The 21876-nt window shown below is 40.9% G+C and overlaps 1 protein-coding gene across 7 annotated transcripts in view; it reads left to right on the top strand.

The window, feature by feature from the left end:
* The first annotated feature begins 2304 nt into the window (after nucleotides 1–2304).
* The window catches only part of POGZ (pogo transposable element derived with ZNF domain), a 57810-nt gene continuing 38238 nt past the window's right edge, over nucleotides 2305–21876 (top strand). For 3 of the 7 annotated variants that reach the window (XM_037143656.2, XM_037143657.2, XM_037143660.2), the window contains exons 1-2: nucleotides 2305–2593; nucleotides 20407–20531. In XM_037143656.2, coding sequence (XP_036999551.2) covers nucleotides 20408–20531 — 124 coding nt within the window. In that variant the 5' untranslated portion in view covers nucleotides 2305–2593; nucleotide 20407. Of the gene's footprint in view, nucleotides 2594–20406; nucleotides 20532–21511; nucleotides 21671–21876 lie in introns of those variants that run through there. The other 4 variants (XM_037143654.2, XM_037143658.2, XM_037143655.2 and 1 more) reach the window with 3 other exon arrangements.

The following is a 21876-nucleotide window of genomic DNA, read 5'->3' on the forward strand; positions in this document are numbered from 1 at the left end:
AAGGGTCACTGGTTCAATTCCCAGTCTAGGGCATATGCCTGGGTTGTGGGCCAGGTCCCCTGTAGGGGGCACATAAGAGGCAACCACACATTGATATTTCTCTCCCTCTCTTTCTCCTTCCCTTCTCTTCTCTAAAAAATAAAATAAGTAAAATCTTTTAAAAAGTAGATATTAGAAAAATTTATGTGTGTACTGTATATGTTTCTCCCCACTAGTGTATGTCACATGATTTTAGGGATTGTTTTCTTTGTTGTTGTATTCCTAGCATCTAGAACAGTGCTTGACATATTGCAAATACTCAATAATATTTTTCGAATGAAAGGATGCAGGATGCATTTTTAGTGTGGTATGCTGATGGTTATTGGTCAATAGTATGTGGTACAGTCTGTTGGTTTAGACTTCATTGGCAGAAAGCATAAGTTGGCACTTCAGCATGGCAAAATATATGTTCAACGAGAATATTTCAGAAGCAAATAACATTATAAAAATTGCAATAACTATTGCAGGAAAGCATAAGATAGGATTACAGCTTTATATAGTATTTGTCTTTTGCTGATTGATTTCATTATTTTACCATAGGCTTTTCCAGATCAGATTTGGAAAGACTTCAGAAGTATTTTCTAAAGGATTAGTGATTTTTCTCAATTCAAATAATGAAGTTCTTCTAAGAATGAGTACTTGAAATCACTCATGTTTTTGGAATAAAAAGGATAACGTGGAATGAAAATGGGTGGTCTTGGGGGCACCCATGTATAAGAGTACACAATTTGGATTGCATACTTCCACTGCCTATTTTCATAGTCATAGTTTGAAGAGACTGTGTATATAAAGAGAATAAATAAATATGATTCTGGATCTCACCAATCTTGCACCAAATACTTTGATTTAGCATTTGGAATGGAGCAAATATATTTAAAAAATAACTTTGTTTATTAATGTCATGTATAAAACTTAAGTTGTTGTTTTTAAAGAAACACCACCCAAAGGGGATTAGCTCAGGCCATTTTCCTCAGTCACCTGATTGCCACCACCCTCCAAATACTATCTCCAAACACTTTTGAGTCAGGACTGGTGGGGAGGCAACTAATTAAAGTTGAAGAGCACAATGATCTCCTCTGGATTGCACTGTGTGGCCACACTCATCCGGTAAGTACCAGGCTGGGAGAGTTGTAACTGGGGAGTTAGGGCTTGTGATGGGTTACAGAGGGAGCTGGTCACCAGACTATCACTGAGAGCCCACCCTTGTTGAGGAATCAGCAACTAGCACCTTGGAAGCCAAGGAAAAAGGTGGGCTGGGCAGTGTACATAATATCTTTTCGGTCTTCCCATGTGCTGTCCTTTGACCCTTACACATAGCTTAGAAACAGCCTCTTGAGATAAGTCTCACCGTGGGTCAGAAACTCCCTTGGTTCTAGGGCAAATATTATTTGTGTATTGCTTAAAGAGCAACAACATCATTTAATATCTAAGGAGAACATTAACATTTTATCCTCCTGGGAGGTAATAAAAGACAAGATATCTTAGCTTCCTGGAAAAGAGGTTGTTAGTTTTTGTTTGTGGAAAATAATGTGGATGGTCTTGAATAGACAAATCAATATTTTTGAGCAATCCATCTCAGCCATGATTGAAGCAAAAAACACAATGTGGAGTCTACAGTATCTCAGAATTGAGTATTTTTACTGAGTCTACTTACAATGACATCAAAGACAGTTTTCATACATTAATCACCCTAATAAGCAATTATGTGTGATTCTTGAATCCAGAAAGGTTTCAGGGTAAAATAGCTTTTAAAAGTTCTTCACTTAAAGCTGCCATAAAGCTACTTGGCTGAATGTCTCTTGAGAAAGAATGTCATTTTGCTGCCTTTGTTCCAATGACAATTGTTGGTGCCATTGGGCCTCACCATCTGGCCTGTGGCATGATGTTCCCCTCTTGATGAGGTTACAAGCTTTGAGTGGAAAGTGGGGAGAGTCTCAAAATCTCCCCCAAAAGTCTAGGCAAGTGAACTGGGGAATATTTTCTTTGGAAATCCCATTTTTCTCACCCACCCAAATTCAGATAATGTTTCCGAATATAATTACTCTTTCTTTATTTTTTAAATGTTATTTATTTATTTATTTATTTGCAGGCCCAGACAAACTTGACTAGAAAAGCAGCCCGGGCAAGGGTTAGGCTGAGCCTATGACGTTCCATCCACTCCAACCAATTGCAAGGCCAAGAAAGGGGGAGGGCGGAAGTGACGAGCTGTATCCCTCCGCGGAGCGAGAGGGTCGGTGGGGGGAGTCGGTGCCTCTCTCCCCCGCGCCAGCTCCCGTACACGGAGCCGCATTCCTTGGCCCTCCCACCCCCCCTCCCTCGGGGCCCCCCCGCCCCCCTCGGGAAAAAAAAATCCATCCCAAATCACTCGAACCCGAGGGAGGTTTCCTTGCACCCTCAGGGAGACGAGCTTTCAACAGTTCCCTTTTCTCCGTCTCCCCCCAAGCCCCCGTCCCCTCCCCTGCTCCCACCCCCTACTCCCAGCGCCGAGTGCAGGTCCCTTTAAGGCGACGGCGCCTTCCTCGGGTCAGACTAACGGCGGCGACGACCACGGGAGGTGAGTGAGCGAGCGAACCTTCTCTCTCCCCACCCCCTTCTCCCGGGGGTTCCGTTATCTTTTGGCTCGGCAAGGCGTTCGGAGGCTAGACAATGAGAGGGGGATGGGGCGGGTACCCGAGGGGTGGGGGCGGGGGCCCGGTGGTAGCGCGCGCCCCCGCCCCCCGCGAGTGGCGGCGCGGCCCGCGGCGGCGGCTGGCGTGGGGTGCGGTGCGCGAGCGCGTATTTGAGTGCGTGCGAGCCGCGGGAGTTGAGCGGCGGGCCAGCCGGGAGGCCCCTGCCTACCCGCTGCCGGCGCCCCCGCCCCCCGGCGGCAGCCGCGGCGCGCGCGCGCACTCGCGCCCCACGGACCCGCACACACCCGACGGCCACACGCACGCCCGGCGCCAGGCGTCTCGGAGGAGTGGGCGGGTGCGGGCGCGGGCGGCGGCCCATTGGGGAAGGGGTGGGGGCGCGGGCGGCTGGAAGACGGCGGGGCGCGGCGGGAGGGGCAGGCGAGGGGGTCAGACTACTCTGGGAAGTGTACGGGAGGTACGGCGGGGTGACGTCCTCGGCCCTCGTATCTTCCTTCACCCCGTGGAAACAGTGGGACACTTGTATTTGAGCGTGATGAGGAAAATGAGTGATAGCTTAGCCTCTCCCCTGTGTTATGTAATTCCCACTTGGTGCAATAGTACATCCCAAGGTTTAGTGTTCTGCATTTAATTTATCAAGTCTCCTCCCTTGGCCCTAAATTTTCTTTGGTTTGGCGCTGTGATTTAGAAAATGGGATGAAACGAAAAATCTTTATTTTCTGGTTATTATATCCTGCCGCGGTGGGTGCCATGTTTATCCCAGGGATTATTTTTTGTTGTTGTTTTACTACTAACTCTGAAAAGGAGTGATGTCGTTGATCCACCTGCTTTCCCTTCTTTCTGCGAGTTGTCCTAATTTCCTACCCCCTTTAGATACAGGATTGCCTCATAGTGTTAATAATGAACGTTTCTCTGCTCACTAGTTCTGGGCATTCTTGGCTCAAAAAATAGTTGAGCCCTGACTCCGTAGCTCAGATGATTCCCAATAGCTCCCTGGTCAGGGCACATAGAAGAAACAACCAGTGGCCCTGCCTGGTGTGGTTCAATGGATTGATTGTGAACCTGGGAACCTAAGGGTTGCCAGTTCGATTCCCAGTCAGGCAGGGCACATGCCTGGATTGTAGGTCAGGTCCCCAGTAGGGGCTGTGCTGTTTTTCTCCCTCTTTCTCCTTCCCTTCCCACCTCTCTTAAAAATAAGTAAATTAAATCTTTAAAAAAATAACCAACGAATGCATAAATAAGTTGAATGACAAACTGATATTTATCTCAAAAGTAAAATTCTTTAACACTTTAAGAACGGTAGAGTTGAAAAGAACCTTGTAAATCATTGAGCTCAATCTCATTTTTGAGCTGGAAATTGAGGTAAAGTTGTATTATCTCAGAACAACTCTGCACTCTTATTTAGACACTTCCCACCTCAGCTCAAGCCCCACATACGGCTGTTTTGGGGATACGTCTCAAGCTAACTGAGTGAGAAAGGAAGGAGCAAGGAAAGGCTGCTGCTTTGGTAAAGAACATTGAATTTTGAGACCCCCCATTGCTCTTGGGTCTGGGAGTTGGACTCTAAATTCAATCCACTTAGTACAATCGTGTTTAACTTTGGAGTGCATAAAAAGTACTTTGGAGGTTGCTGAAAGTGCACTTTGTGGGGGGGCTCATCCCTAAGTCTGTTGGGTGGAATGGCAAGGGAGGTGTCATTTCTACATATTTTTAATCCGTTGTCCTTTAGTTGAGACTGATTGAGGTAACACATTGACAGTTATTAATTGTAGCATAAAGGTGCTCAATATAGAATCTTAAAACAGTGTTAAAATTGCAACCCAATGTCCTTGGTTGCCTGCTCCTTTCCTATATAGGTGATATATCCCAAACTAATGAACTAACACATGAAGGCTCTTGGGAAAAACAGGGATTTGTTTGTGTTTCCACCCCTACCTTGAACCAGTAGTATAATTTAGGGAAGTAGATCTCAAAGTGTGATCCACTGACACCTGGGCATCTCCTCAGACAGTTGAGGAGAGCCAGGAAGTTGTAATTGTTTCCAGAATGACACTAAGATGCTATTTATCTTCTCCACTGACGTTTGCACTCATGCTCCAAAAGGGAGGATGGGTAAAACTACTGGTAGTGTCTTACCACAAAGCAAAGATACTATGTGACTGTCCTTGATATCCAAGCAGAAAATGATTTTATTAAATCTCAGGTCTTGAGTATATGTCTTTTTAATTTTAAAGTATCTTTAACCAAACGGGGAGTATGTATAAAGCACCCTTATGATTGCTGTCATAAGGAAAAGTACTTGTGAGATTGAGTTGTGGAATAGCATTGTTTGTTTCATGGAACAGCATTTTTACTTGAAAGAATGATGGACAGACTACAGTTTTTTACACTTAAGTTTGGTGGGTGTTTTCCTGAATGAAGCGAGCTTGTCACTTCCAGGGAAATATGACAGTATCTGTTACCAATGATTAAAAAACTGAGAATGAAGTTAGAATTGTTCAAAAGTTGACATCTTAGGTTTGACTGTTTTCTAGTATTTAAAAGGCTTTTCTTACAATATCAGTGTTAAATGTCTAATTTTTTAATATTGTATAAAGAACTGTGTCACTGTTTGGAAGATGGCATAAGTCAGTAAATATGCGCATATTTTCCAAATGACCAATGCATGATGTTTCAAAATCACCATGGGTAAATATTCTCTCAAAATGCAAGATATAGCAATGGATTTTCATATAGCCAAATACAATAAGTTGACTAATTGGGTTTCAGATTCCATGATACAATTATCCTTTAAGAAACTACCATTTTTGAGTTTTAGTATTGTAACAGTATACACAATTATCTGTAAAGGTTTTTGGAATATTTCTTTTTCCTACCAACTTTGTGAGGCCAGATCTTTATTATATATTTGACCAAAACAACATACAGCAATAGACTGAATGGAGAAGGAGGTATGAGAATCCATCTGCTTTCTGTTAAGCTAGACATAAAGGTTTGCAAAAGTGCTAAACAGTGTTACTCTCCTCACCATTTGGGGAAAAGATAGTAATTTTAGTAGAAAATGTTATTTATGTTAACATATAATGGTTTTTTTAATGCATTAACAAGTTTTTTAATTTTTTGTTTAATTTCTGATATGGTAGATATCAAAACATATAATCCACATTAATAAGAACTCTTTAGGGTCCTTAATAATTCAAAGAGTGTGAAGGGGTTTTGAGACCAAAAATATGAGAATCACTGTGTCTGTCCTGTGCTTCTGCTCCTAAGATCATCCAAATTTGCCTCTATTTAGGAATATCTGGAGACATTACAAATGTTAGTTGCAGTTAATAATAGAAGAGGCAGTGACTTGGGGAAGAATTCTAGAGCAAACCTTGGTTTGAATCCCGGTTGGGATATTTACTAACTTTGGGCAAGTTACTTAATTTCTGTGAACCTCGGTTTTGACCTCATCTGTAAAATGTAGTACTTAGGACAAAAAATTGGGAAAATTCATTGAAATAATGAATGTAAGGTGCATAAAAATGCCTGGCCATATCACAATAAAGTAAAATATATTTCTAGATAATGTTTGAGTCTTTTTTCTCCATGTATGTTGTTTTGTTGAAGGTGGAGATCTCTGATTTAAATTAAAAACCCTAAAGCTGGTTGGTGTCTTTGTAATATTAATATGGTAAAACTTCGATAGATTCTTTGGCATCCTGGTTTGTGATATTATGCCATAGCCACAAAAACGTTTTCATATGGAACTGTGGGGAGGAGAAGAGAAGGAAAATACAGACTAATATATTGCTAGTATTTAGCAGAGTTAAATGCAGCCAAGGGAGTAGAAATGGAATTTAGACCACATACCACTGTCAGTGAGGAACAGCTTTTCTTAGGAGAGGGACTCCTGAATATTAAACCCTTTTTATTTATTTATTTATTTATTTATTTAGCCCCTTAAAAACAGGGAACTTGTTTACTTCAGTTGTTTTAGTAAATAGCACATAACTAACACTTGGGTGCTTCTTGATAGGAAATTTGTTGCCACAAAACTAGAAAGCATTTTGTGTTTGGAAATATTAGACAGATTATTAAGACTATTTAAGAACTTGTTGTGGATACTATAACATCCCGTGAAGGACGGTATGGGGTAGGCAACAGGTTGGATAAATAAAGCTTATTACAGGTTTAATAACAATTAGTTTTATAGCCATATTAAGCCCATACTAGGAGCCATATTAGGGCTCTAGGAAAGCCCTATAGCTTTTCTAGAATTGATTCTTATTGAAGCGAAAAATTGAAGTAACATGGAAACAAATGCCAGTTGTTTTGAGCATTATTGTTTATTTCTCACTGCAAGAGAGGAATTTTTTAAAAGATATTTATTTATTTATTTTGAGACAGGGAAAGTGAGGGAGAAAGAAAAGGAGAGAAACATCAGTGTGTGGTTGCCTCTCATGCGCCCCCCAACTGGGGGATCTGGCCCACAACCAAGGTATGTACCCTGACTAGGAATCGAACCAGCTACCCTTTGGTTCTCAGGCCTGCTCTCAGTCCACTGAGCTATACCAGGTATTCTTACAGTTTTTGAAAAAGATGTTAGCTCTGGCTGGTGTGACTCAGTGGACTGAGTGCTGGCCTGTGAACCAAAGGATCCCCAGTTCATTTCCTAGTCAGGGCACATGCCTGAGTTGCAGGCCAGGTCCCCAGTAGGGGGTACAAGAGAAGCAACCACACATGGATGTTTCTCTCCCTCTCTTTCTCCCTCTCTAAAAATAAATAAATAAATAAATAAATAAAGTCTTTTACAAAAAGATCAGGAAAAAAGATATTTATTTTTTTAGAGAGAGGAGAAGGGAGGGGGAGAGGCAGAGAAACATTGACCAGTTGCCTCTTGCATACCTCCTTCAGGGGACTTGGCCTGCAACCCAGGCATGTGCCCTGACCAGGAATCAAACTGACTACCTTTTGGTTTGTGGGATGTTGCCCAGTCCATTGAGCTACAGTAATCTGGGCAAAATTTTAGTTTTTAAAACATTTTTCTGGTCTTCCAGAAAAGATGGCAGCATAAGTAAACACAGCTCACCTCCTCACACAACCATATCAAAATTACAATTATATAACAACTGTCACTATCAAGTTGAATGGAAGTCTGACAACTATGGAATTGAAACCATGTCCATTCAGACTGATAGGAGGGGTGGAGACTTGGAAAGGGCTGGTACCACATCCACATGTGGTGGATAAAAATTTGGGAGGGATTTCTTGGGGGTGAGGAGCCTCAGCCCCAGATCAGGCCCCTCAACCCAGGGTTCCAGTGCCAGGAAGATATGTTCATGTAACTTCTGGCTGTAAAAACCAGCAGGGACTGAATTGGTGGAAGAAACTTGGAGTCCAAAGTAGTTCTGCTTAAAGAACCCACACACAGCCTTACTCAGACTTATCCCTCTGAGCTCCAGCACCAGGGTAGCAGCTTGAAATGCAACAGTGACACACAGGGAGGAACCGAAGTATCTGGCATCAAGGTAAGAGCTGGGGGACAGCTTTCTTCTATACAGAAAGGTGGGCAGGGGCCACTGTCTCTTTTCTGAGCCTTCACTCCACAAGCCAGGGAGCTGGCAGGCTGGTTCCATATCTGGGACTCCATCAACCTGGTTAACATTGTGTGCCCCACCCTAGTGATCCCCTGAGACACCATCCCACCCAATTTATGGGTCTGCCCAAGCTGTTAACATGAATGACTAGTCTTGACTCATGCTTCACAACTTCTAAATCTTCAAACCAGCAGTAGCCAGCATCAGTGATATCGCAGCCCCATACCTCTAGACAGGTAGCCCCAGTCCTGGCACTAGCAGCAGCCAGCCTAGATTCACAGCATGGCATTGCCTGGGAATCTCCAAGCCAAGTACAATTAACAGCCGTCTGAGATTGCTTTATAGCCCAGGCAGGGTGGCCCCAGGCAAAACACAGGTGGGGGCTGACCTTGGCCTGTACCACCTGGGAGACCCAAGGCAAGGGCTTGCACACCCAGTACACAGCTCTGACCACATCAGTGCACCACCACCCAGGTCCTGCACAGCTGATCCTCCATGGAGGGTGGAGGTTGGTGGTCAGCGGTCACTGCCAGTCCTTTCAGCTGACTGGGTAAATTCCTCCCATTGATATGTCATCAGCAATGAAGTCTCAACTGCAAGAGGAGGGTGTACTCAGCCCACACAAAGGGCACACCTTGAGTACCTGGCTTGGGTGATAGGGAAGGCTGTGCCACTGGATCCTATAGCACACCTACTATATTAGGCCATGTTACCTTAACAGGGAGTCATAGCAGCTCTACCTAATACATAGAAATAAACCTAGGGAGGCTGCCAAAATGAGACACAAAGAAATATGGCCCAAATGAAAGAACAGATCAAAACCCAGAAAAAGGGAGATAAACAATTTGCCAGATGCAGGGTTCAAAACACTGGTTATAAGGATGCGCCAATCAGAACAGCAAAAAGAAAAAGAATCCAAAAAAAATGAGGATCATAAAAACAACCTCTGGGACAACTTCAAGCATTTCAACATTTACATCATAGGGGTGCCAGAAGAAGAGAAAGAGCAAGAAATTGGAAATCTATTTGAAAAAATATTGAAAGAAAACTGCCCTAATTTGGTGAAGGAAATAGACATGCAAGCCCAGGAAGCACAGAGAATCCCAAACAAATGGATGCAAAGAGGCCCACTCCAAGACCTATCATAATTAAAATGCGAAAGGTTAAAGATAGAATCTTAAAAGCAGCAAGAGAAAAAAAAAAGTTTCCTGCAGGGAGTTCCCATAAGACTGTCAGCTGATTTGTCAAAAGAAACTTTGCAGGCCAGAAGGGATTGGCAAGAAATATTCAGAGTCATGAAAAGCAGGGACTTACAACCAAGATTGTTCTACCCAGCAAAGCTATAATTTAGAATGGAAGGGCAGATAAAGTACTTCCCAGACAAGAAAACTAAAGGAGTTCATAATCACCAAGCCCTTATTATGTGAAACATTAAAGGGACTTATCTAAGAAAAAGAAGATAAAAATATCAACAGTAAAATGACAAGTTCACAGCTATTAACTAAACATAAAAAAACCTAAAAACTAAGCAAATAACTAGAACAGGAACAGAATCACAGAAATGGAGATCACATGGAGGGTTTCCAACAGGGGAGTGGGAGGGGAAGAGAGGGGGAAAAGGTACAGAGAATAAGTAGCATAAATAGTAGGTAGAAAATAGATGGGGAGGGTAAGAATAGTGTAGAAAATGTAGAAGCCAAAGAGCTTAATGTACAACCCATGGACATGAACTAAAGGGGGGGAATGGGGTTGTGCAGGGTGGAGGGGAATAAATTTTTCTCCCCAGAAGGGGGAAAATGGGACAGCTGTAATAGCACAATCAATAAAATATATTAAAAAATACTTTATTGCTAAAAAATGCTAACCATCACCTCAGACTGTTATAAAAATGGCACCAATAGACTTGTTCAACACAGGATTGCCATAAGCCTTTTTTTTTTTTTTTTTTTTTTGCAGAAAACGCATATCTGTGAAGCACAATAAAATGAGACATCCTCCTACTCTGTATTGAGATGTTCCAGTTGTGCCAAAATGTTATTGACTATGAACCAGAATCCAATAAAGGTTCATGTGTTACATTTTGTTACATCTCTAGGTTTTTACAATCTGCTTTGGTCTTGCAATTCTGTGTGACATTGACATTTTTTTCCCTGTATCTATTGATATAATTGTGTGTGTGTTTTATTAAAGATTTTATTTATTTATTTTTAGAGGAGAAGGGAAGGAGATAGGGAGAGAAATATTAATGTATGGTTGCCGCTTGTGTGTCCCCTGCTGGGAACTGGCCTGCAACCCAGGAATGTGCCCTGACTGGGAATCGAACCGCAATACTCTGGTTTGCAGGCCCACGCTCAATCCACTGAGCTATACCAGCCAGGGAACATTGACATTTTTAAGAAGACTATGTTTTATATATAATATTTCATATTCTTCATTTGATTATTTCCTTATAGAAGGTCCCACCTTTTGGATTTATCTCTCTGTTTCCTTGTGGTGCTAGTTATTCCTCTATTACTGTATTTCCCATATACTGGAAGTTCAATTTAAATGCTTGCTTTGGTTTAGAGTAAACAGTATTGTCAGTGGCTTTTTTTTTTTTTAAAGGAAAGAGCAAGTCATAGACCAAACAGCTAATGAAAGGTAGAGTTTGGATTGTTGGCTACAATTTTCCTATTTAAATTTATTATTGAAATACCTGTTGGCTTTTGAGATACAGAGCTACTTCTGTAACTTTAAGTTTAAGCACAATAATAAAAGACTTTGAGAAAGAACACAGAAATAGGATTGCAGCACGATTTTGATTCACTGCCTTCTGCGAAAATGATTCAGAAGCTGAAGAGGCAAGAAGAGTTGATATATTTAACAAAAGCCATCAGTAATTTTAGAAATGGTGATGAGATTACAGGTCTTTGGGAAATTATTTCCACAAAATTTTTCACTAGTTAATACTGGTAATAACAAATACAGATAGCAAAGAACTGATAGTAAGCATGATTTTGGAGGATTAACATCATAATTGCTTGAGTTTTATGAGGAGAAATTAACTACTTGGGCCACAAGTATGAAAGTAAAATCAAGTTTTATAGATAGATTATAGGATGAAATAAGCTAAGTGTATATGAGTTTTATAAGTGTTCTTACTATATAAGATGTAACCATTTGAATAATTTACAGTAATTTGTTATGATTATCTTTTCTGTTGTGGAGAGGATAAATGTGGAATAGTTTTTAAAAAAATTTTTGCTGTTTTTCAGAACATGGATTTAATTTCATTAGGGTTTCTCAATCTTGGCACTATTGACATTTTGGGCCACATGAATTCTTAGCTGGCCTTTGCTTTGTAGACATTGAATAGTATCCTGGCCACATAAATGCCACTAGCACCCCTCCCCACCTCCACCCCTAGTTAGGATTACCTAAAATGTCTCAGACATTGCCGAGTGTCTCCTGGGGGCAAATTATCTGTTTCAGTATCACTGAGTTGGATAAAACCCACTGGCATGCATGAAGGCTCCTTCCTGATGTCCCTCCATGCACTTGGTTTCGTTACATAACCTGTGTACAGCTGTTACATCCAGTCCCTTCAGCACATGTGCTGCATGGCTTGGGCTGTGACTGGTGGAGAACACAGGGAATCTGGTGAAAGTTTTTAGCTCCATTGGAAATTTTATTAAGGATAGAAATGAGCTTTTCATTTATAAGTCAAGATCTAGGCTTTCTGTTTTTTATATTTTCCAGCCCCCCAGTTTGCTTGGAAAAAAACTCCACATTAGCTATGTGCATTGTGTAGAGTTTTTATTAGGAGTAGTTGAGAAATTTGTTTGGTATTTTTGAGATCATCTGCCTATATGACGAGTCTTTGGCTTTCAGGAAAGATAGTTTCTTGCTAAAGGACTTGATTAAACTAATTGAGTCCTCTTTGCTAACCTTTGATTGTCCTTAACATTTTAAAATTATATGTAAATTCTGCCAATCATGAAAATGATCACATCATCTTGTTACAGGAAAGAGAATACAAACAGTTGGGATAGGGTAAAAGCAGAAGTAATGAGAACTTTTAAATCTAAGTTACAAGACAAACATCTCAAGAATTTCGGGAGAAAATATAATTTTGTTTAAAGCTTCTAAGACAAATGTTACTTGTGGACATGGAATTTTTTTTCCCCAGATGACAGGAATGAAATTGAAGATAGCTGACTAATAGTTGGGGGTTGATATGGACATCATTTTTTATTTAAAATGTACAGAAAGGCCCCTAGAATCTAGATTGTGGCCTTGGAATATCATTTCTCACCAAAAGAAATTAGGGTTTCCTGGAAAAGTGGCTGCTTCTGGGTCTGAGGTGAGCCCGGAGCATCTTCTCTGTCAGCAGGGATTCTATGGAACACTACAAAGGGTTGTGTGAGGACTTGGGAGCCAACTGCTGAAGCTCTCACAGGCCAAAATAGGACACTTTGGGTTATCAATAAAGATAACTGTAAACCTGTGATGTCATAACAATAGTTTAAAAACAAATGTATCAGTCACTTTGGGGAAAAGCTGGTACATTTTGAAAACTGATAAAGGGAAAGAATCAAGAAAGATCGAAGAATTAAGATTTACTGTATGAACTGTATCACTGGGTTACCAAATAGTAGATATATTTTTAGTAGAAGCATTCTAGTTAAGAAATGAAGGAATGATAGATTTAGAATGACTGCATCTAGACATTGAACATAGCTCCTAATGTAAGAAAACACCACACTTAAGAGTAGACTTGGCCCTGACTGATGTGGTTCAGTGGATTGAGTGCAGGCCTGTGAATCAAGGGGTCACTGGTTCAATTCCCAGTCAGGGCACATGCTTGGGTGGTGGGCCAGGTCCCCAGTAGGGGGCATACTAAAGGCAACCACACATGGATGTTTCTCTCCCTCTTTCTCCCTCCCTTCCCCTTTCTAAAAATAAATCAATCTTTAAAAAAAAGAGTAGACTTGGGGGTGTGGTTCAATCTGTATCTGTTTATACCATCTGTATGTAATCAGCCATATCCAGACTGTAGCCCTGACTGGTGTGGCTCAGGAGATTGGGTGCTAGCCTGTGAGCAGACAGGAAGGGGGAGTCACCAGGACCGATTTCTGGTTGGGGCATATGCCTGGGTTGTGGACGGTCCTGGTGGGGGGCATATGGAGGAAGGTCACACATTGATGTTTTTCTCCCTCCCTTCCCCTCCTCTCTCTGAAAGTGAATAAAATCTTAAAAAAAAAAACAAAACACACACACACCAAAAAACAACACACAACATCCAAGCCGTAGAAACTACATGAGGTGACCTGGTTCTCCAAGAAACAATTGGAGGGGGGGAAAGATGAAGGAATGTCTATCAATTTAATAAACTTAATAGACTTAAGAACTTATCAAATAGGCAGACTTCCGCCAAGCTGGAGGCGTAGGTGGAAACATTGTGCCTTCTTGCACAACCAAGTTTAAAGACAGTGGAAACATTGTGCCTTCTTGCACAACCAAGTTTAAAAACAAAGTTTTAGTAACAAAAAACGCAGCCAAAACACAGAAAATTGACCTATATAGAAGTCCGACAGCAATGAACCCTTCAGCCAGACTGGTAAGAGGGGTGGAGCCAGCAGCCGAGCGGGTTCAGGCAGGAAAGATCCCCTGACCCAGGCACAGGCTGCGGTTGGTGGATCCCAGGCGTGGGGTAGCAGTGGGTGGGCCTAGTGAGGGGCGCAAGGCAGCAGGCTGACCACAGTCACACATTCCTGTGCAGATAACCAGTGAAGGAGCAAGCAGTGAGACAGACTGTGCAGGCCCCAGCAGCAGGAAACAGCAGAGGGGACCACCTTTGACCCCGCCCCCACATGTAGCGTCATAATCCAGCGACCTGGGTCGCCCTGCCCTGGTGAACACCTAAGGCTTCACTCCTCATAAGTAATAGGCACGAACAGACCAAATCATTATAGCTCCAGAAGAACTCAAAGTCTCAGAGCCCATAACTCTAAGTGACCAAGAAATAGCCAAACCTACAGTTGCACAGTTCAAAACACTGGTGATCAAGATGCTCACAGAACTGCTTGATTTTAGTCACAAATTAGAGGAACAAATGAAGGCTAAATTAATTGAAATGAAGGGAAATTCACAGGAAACCAATAGTGATAGGGAAATTATCACTATTCCCAGTAGGAAACTGGGACTCAAATCAAGGGAGCGGACCAGAAGGAAGAAAAAAATGACCAAACAGAAAAGAGTGAAGAAACAAGAATTCAAAAAAATGAGGACAGGCTTAGGAACCTCCAGGACATCTTTAAATGCTCTAACATCCAAATTATAGGGGTGCCAGAAGGGGAAGAAGAACAGCCATGAGTGGAAAACTTATTTGAACAAATAATAAAGGAGAACTTCCCCAATCTGGCAAAGGAAATAGACTTCCAGGAAATCCAGGAAGCTCAGAGAGTCCCAAAGAAGTTGGACCCAAGAAGAAACACACCAAGGCACATCATCATTACATTAGCCAAGATTAAAATGAAGGAGAGAATCCTAGAAGCAGCAAGACAGCTAAGGGGACAGTCACCTACAAAGGAGTCCCCATCACACTGTCAGCTGATTTCTCAAAAGAGACCTTATAGGCAAGAAGGGGCTGGAAAGAAGTATTCCAAGTCATGAAAACCAAAGACCTACAACCAAGATTGCTCTATCCAGCAAAGCTTTCATTTAGAATGGAAGAGCAGATAAAGTGCTTCTCAGATAAGATCAAATTCAAGGAGCTCATCATCACCAAGCCCTTATTATATGAAATGTTAAAGGGACTTACCTAAGAAAAAGAAGATAAAAAGGATGAACAGTGAAAGGACAGCAAACTCACAGTTATTAAGAACCACACCTAAAACAAAAGCAAACTAAAAGGACAGCTAGATCAGGAGCAGAACCATAGAAATGAAGATCACATGGCGGGTTAGCAATAGGGGAGTTGGAGGAGGAGAAGGGGGGAGAAGGTACAGAAAATAAGTAGCATAGACGGTAGGTAGAAAATAGACAGGGGGGAGGGCAAGAATAGTATGGGAAATATAGAATCTAAAGAACTTGAGACGTGGTCATAAACTAAGGGGGGGAATTGTGGGGGAGAGAGTATGCAGGGTGGAGGGGAATGAAGGGGGGAATAGAGCAACTTTAATGGCATAATCAATAAAATATATTTAAAGAGAAAGAAACTTACCAAATAAAAATAATATATGGAGTTTATTTGGTTCCTAATTCAAGTAAACTTCTAAAAGTTGGTATTTGAGAGAATTTGACATTTGAATGCTGATGAGATATTTGATATTAAGATAATATCAGTTTTGTAGGCATGTAATAGTCCTATGATTTTTTTTTGGTGTGTGATCTGTTCAAATCCTTATTTTTCAGAGCTACATACCAAAATATTTATGAATATGATATTAGGGATTAGCTTAAATAATATGAAGGAGAGGTAGTATAGATGAAACAAGATTAGTGTTGAGTTGATAATTTTTTAAAATAGTTTTAAATTTTTATTTAGTCTTTGTTATATATTTTTTACATTACCTTTTAGTCCCCTTATACTCTTTCCCCCAGCAATCACCACACTGTTGTCCATGTCTGAGTTAATAATTTTTGAAGTTGGATGATAGATTCATGTCTGACTATTTTTGTATTTAATTAAAAGTTATATTTTCTATGTTCATTTTAAACATAGAAAAAAGGAATCATTACCATCTTGATTTAGAGACTCATAGTTGTAATGTGAAAGTTTCCCAGTGGTTAATTGTGACTCTTAAATTTACTGCTCATCCAAATTTTCCTCTTGGTGCAGCACTGTGTTCCCCATGTGCTGGCCTTTAAGTTCTGAAGTTCACATTTTTACCTAGCAGTTTTTCAGAAGAAATGAAAATATCCCTAAATTGAGTAAGGATTGAATTTCAACATAATGTTGTTTTCCAGTATGTGAACTATTCAAGTCTATGAGTCTATTATCCTTTGTAGCAAAATAATAAGAAAAAAAATGCCAGGTGTGTGTATGTGTGTGTGTGTGTGTGAGAGAGAGAGAGAGAGAGAGGGAGGGAGGGAGAGAGAGAAATTAAAGGTTTGGCGTGGGAGACTAAACGTGAATCGAATGGTAGTTTGGGAAGATCTGTACGTTTTAGTGCTGCATATACATAGAGTAATTCCTTTTTTTTTTTTACTTTTTTTTAATTTTTTATTTATTTTTATTTATTTTTTTAAACTTTTTTATTGATTATGCCATTACATTTGTTCTATTCCCCCCTCCATTCTCCTCCACCCTGCATACCCCTCCCCCACCATTTCCCCCTTTAGTTCATGAACACGTGTCTCAAATTCTTTAGATTCTGTATTTCCCCTACTATTCTTACCCTCCCCGCTATCTATTTTCTATCTACTGTCTATGCTACTTATTTTCTGTACCTTCTCCCCCTTCTCCTCCTCCCACTCCCCTGTTGCTAACCCTCCATGTGATCTTCATTTCTATGGTTCTGCTCCTGATCTAGCTGTCCTCTTAGTTTGCTTTTGTTTTAGGTGTGGTTGTTACTAACTGTGAGTTTGCTGTTCTTTCACTGTTCATCTTTTTTATCTTCTTTTTTTTAGACAAGTCCCTTTAACATTTCATATAATAAGGGCTTGGTGATGATGAACTCCTTGAATTTGACCTTATCTGAGAAGCACTTTATCTGTCCTTCCATTCTAAATGAAAACTTTGCTGGGTAGAGCAATCTTGGTTGTAGGTCTTTGGTTTTCATGACTTGGAATACCTCTTTCCAGTCCCTTCTTGCCTGTAAGGTCTCTTTTGAGAAATCAGCTGATAGTCTGATGGGAAGTCCTTTGTAGGTGACTGTCCCCTTCTGTCTTGCTGCTTCTAGTATTCTCTCCTTCATTTTAATCTTGGCTAATGTAATGATGATGTGCCTTGGTGTGTTTCTTCTTGGGTCCAAGTTCTTTGGGACTCTCTGAGCTTCCTGGATTTCCTGGAAGTCTATTTCCTTTGCCAGACCTTTATTATTTGTTCAAATAAGTTTTCCACTGGTGGCTGTGCCTTTCCCCCTTCTGGTACCCCTATAATTCGGATGTTGGAACGTTTAAAGATGTCCTGAAGGTTCCTAAGCTTCTCCTCATTTTTCTGAATTTTTATTTCTTCATTCTTTTCTGTTTGATCATTTTTTTCTTCCTTCTGATCCACTCCCTTGATTTGAGTCCCAATTTCCTTTCCATTACTATTGGTTTCCTTTGTATTACCATTCATTTCAATTAGTTTAGCTTCCATATGTTTCTCTAATTTGTGACTAAAATCAACCAGTTCTGTAAGGATCCTGATAACCAGTGTTTTGAACTGTGCATCTGGAAAGACTGGCTATTTCTTCATCGCTTAGATGTATCGGTTCTGGGGCTCTGAGTTGTCCTAGAGCCATTTTTGGTCTATTCGTGCCGTTAAGTAAGCGCAGCGAAGCCTTAGTTGTTTACCAGGATGGGGCGACCCAGGTCGCTGGTTTGTGATGCTGTGTGTCGGGGCGTGGTCAGAGAGGGAGCAATGGTGGTCCTCTCCGCTAGCCCAGTCCGTCCAGTCACACCACTCGCCCCGGGCCTGTTTATCCGATCGGAATTGTGCGAGTCTGCTGCCCCGCGCAGGCTTCCCTCCTCACTGGTTTATCTGCACGCAGATGCGCAACCGACCGCAGACAGCCCGCCGCGCCTCTTCCCTGTGTGCTCCCGTAGCTAGCCCGCGATCCGCACCTTCAGCTGCTTGCGCACCTTGCACCACCCGGGGATTTTTTTTTGCCAACCTGCTCCGCTGCTGGCTTCGCTTCTCTTACTGGTTTAGCTGAGCATTTAGTTGTCTTTGGACTCCGTATTGTCGATTTTCTGTGTGGCTTGGTTGTGTTTATTGTTGTTAAAAATAGTTGTTCTTAGATTTGGTTGTGCACAGAGGCAAGGTGGTTCCACGTACGTCTCCATCTTGGCGGAAGTCCTAGAGTAATTGCTTTGGTTATAAATAGTTGAAAGTGTCTACATGCCATGAATCACTTGAAAGACCAAAGAGAATGATGGTGTTTCTTGAGCATGTTGGTGGAGATGTTAAACACAGCGTCTTAATCACATTAATGAGGTTTTTTTGATAATGAAAACCATAAGAAGGATGCCAAATTTGCATTTTTCATTTTTAAAGTTTGTGATGTATTTAGGTTACTTATTGTGGCATGGCCCATTTTTTCAGTGGAGTTATGTTTTGGTCTTTGAGATAGAGATGCTGAAATGAGAGGAATGATCACATTCTGAGATAAGTGTCTAGGTCAGAATTGAGGACCAACTGAGACGCTTGGTTTCTGTGTCAGAGGTGCATGTAAGTCTATAAAATACGCTCAGTCAGCAGAGATATTAGACTTACTGATTAATTCACTCATTTGCTGTAAAAAACTTGAAAAATACTCTTAGTTGAAGGTTTTTTGTTTTTTTTTTCATTTTAAGTCTTTTAATTTACATTGGTTGTCCTTTCAAATCTACCTTCCCATTTTGTTATGGGAGGAATAACGTAATTTGACTTTGGTTGGATGGAAGAAACTTTCAATATTTTTATTAAAAATCACTGTTTCATGAAATTAAATGTGGACTGTCTCTTAAGATATTATAAATACTTGATAGAAAAGACTAGCCTTTGGATATGCTAAGTTTTTAATGTCTACAGACAGGATGTTGAAAACCACAATTCGTATTCAGATAGCTCTGTTTAATTTCGAAGGAACATTTCCTACAGATTGGTCAGCATATGTATGGAGACTTTGCTTGTAACTGGTCCGAGCTGTAAGAAGATCCTTGAAAACTGTCTGTAGAGGTCATCCACAGTCTATTCTGCTGGGTAGTTGATATTTATGCATTAATCATCTGTTGGCTCTCAGGAAGTTATACAGCAAAGAACAATGCCTAAAATTAAGTAGGTGGGGGGAAAAGTTTAAAGTGTTGTCTTTCTCACTGGACTTAGACTGGAAAATACAAGAGGTCTCTGTTGTGTAGTGCTGGCTCAAAGAATGACCGGGATATGGATTTGGTTTTTTTTTTTAAATTCAGTTTATGGCTAGCATTGTCTTTAGCTTATGCAAATTGAATAGGAAACTAAGAAAGTTTAAGTTTATCCCTTAGATCTTTTTCTTTTCTTGAGATTCTTTCTTTCCTCTGTGGTTTGGGGAAGACAAAAATAATTAAAAAACAGCCCTGGCTGGTGTAGCTCAGTGGATTGAGCGTGGGCCTGTGAACCAGACAATTGCGGTTCAATTCCCAGTCAGAGCACGTACCAGGGTTGCAGGCCGGTTCCCTGTAGGCCAGTTCCCAGCAGGGGACGCACGAAAGGCAACCATACATTGATGTTTCTCTCCCTCTCTCCTTCCCTTCCCCTCTAAAGATAAATAAATAAAATCTTTTTAAAAAATTTAAAAACAATATTACAGACCACTTAGAATCAAGTTAAGCACTTTACCCATTAAAACAAGGCACTTGGTTGTAGCTAATTAACTCACTGGGGCATTGCCTGGATTTTTTGTTTTCAAAGGAACAATGCCACCTCTTAGGCATATCACAAACTAACACTATTAAATTGTATGGACCTGATTATTTTGGTTGTTTTGCTTTGTTTTCTTTGTGGCTTGGAGGTGTGCTGAAAATTTTATTGAGATACTAAGGGGACCAAGAACCTTTGCACTAAAGGCTTTGAACACTGAGCAGTAATGCTACCCCCACTCCAAGACAAAGAAATTGACCATTAGTCAACTGATATTGGAGGGCAGAATAGCAGTAGCTCTTTGTTTACATTGTAAAGATGTAGGCTTTATTTTTAAAAGAAGCATATAGCTGACTCTAAAACCATGGTGGAATACAAGATGGTAGGGCTAGGACTAGAGTTTGACAAGTGAGCTTCTTGGGTGCAAAATTTAAGAGGTTTCAAAATAGCTCAGTAATAAAGAAGATAATATTTTAATGTATCATAATTTTGGACCCTTAGAAATAAGGGGAGGAGAGGTTAATTTAAGGGAAATAGGACAAGGGGGCGGGGAGGTTACCAATGGATTCAAGAATCAGATCTGTGTTTTGTGTAAAACATATTTTCCCATTCCGGGGTCAATATCTTATTTAATTTTTTTTTCTTGTAGCATGGCGGACACCGACCTATTTATGGAATGTGAGGAGGAGGAGCTAGAGCCATGGCAGAAAATCAGTGATGTCATTGAGGATTCCGTAGTTGAAGATTATAATTCAGTGGATAAAACTACTACAGGTAACAAAACTTTTTGATCTTACATTGTTTAAGTTGACTCAATTGAAGGGCATTTTTGTTAAAGTGTGAGGTGAAGAAGGACTTAAAGAATCCAGGGATGCCTCTTGTGGCATTGGTACTACCTTTATTTTTGAGTGTCTTAATTTGTAAGTGCCTCAGTTTCCTCACATAAAGCTAGACACACTATATTTAACTCATTAAAAGCATTGAGAGTTGTATTAATCATACATCTAGCAATCCTCTTACCAAATGACACATGGATGGGAATGCAGAGTGGTGGTGTAGGTCAGTGTCCATTTATTCACCCAGCAGAAAACAGGTTCCCATACTCTTGGGTTTTGTTTTATTTGTTTGTTTGTTTATTTTACTTGAACTTGGTTTCATTTGTGAGGTTAGTAGAATTTGCTTTGTGTATGCCTTCAAGGACAGTTTACAAACTTAGGGGTTGTTAGCTTCTCTTTCAAAAAGGTAATGTTGTAGGGTCAAGTTTAGCCCTGAGTTCAGAAAGTGGGTGGTAGTTCTCCTTCTCCAAATTGTACTTGTTGCTTTCTTATTTTTATCTTCCTTGCCTTGGGACCTGAGGATAGCATTTATTTGGGCTGAAACAGGACATAGTGTAGAGTCTTGTGGACAGCTTACTCTGTGTGGTTCTGAATACCAGTCATGGTGATAATAAACCTTTCTGAGTCCTAGAGGTTTGCTTGAGCTGTATAAGCAATACATTAAAATCTTGGTTCAGTGAACTTGTGATTTAACTTCATTAATGAGGAATGTGAGACGGAGAAGGCAGCATTGCGTCTAATTGGTGGAATGAGGGACAAGTAGAAGGAGAAATTGATCAGCAGCTGGATTTACAAATAAAGCAGGGAACTTTTTGGCTATAGAGACTGACAGTAAGATGGAAAAGGAAGATTAGAACAGTATCCTTTTAGTGTCATCTGTCCCTGCCTCCAAGTGACTGTACCTCCCCTTCCCCACAGTTTCTGTGAGCCAGCAGCCAGTCTCGGCTCCAGTGCCCATCGCTGCCCATGCTTCTGTTGCTGGGCACCTCTCTACATCCACCACCGTTAGTAGCAGCGGGGTACAGAACAGCGACAGTGCAAAGAAGACTCTTGTCACACTAATTGCCAACAACAATGGTAAGTGGGATTATTGGGAAATTCTTCCTGGGCTAGAGGGGTGAGAGAATTAAAAAGGTCTTAGGAACAGCTATACCTGTTTAGCTTGGTATTGATGTGGTTCTATTAGTTGGAGAGTGAATTTAGTAATCCTTTTCTGCTAGGGAAGTGATTCAGTAAGTGGTGCTGTTCCTTCTGAGTTAGTGCTGAATTGATGATGGTGTTTC

The sequence above is a fragment of the Artibeus jamaicensis genome, unplaced genomic scaffold, assembly GCF_021234435.1.
Source record: "Artibeus jamaicensis isolate MK-2021 breed Jamaican fruit bat unplaced genomic scaffold, CSHL_Jam_final contig_1715, whole genome shotgun sequence".
NCBI classification, from domain to species: domain Eukaryota; kingdom Metazoa; phylum Chordata; class Mammalia; order Chiroptera; family Phyllostomidae; genus Artibeus; species Artibeus jamaicensis.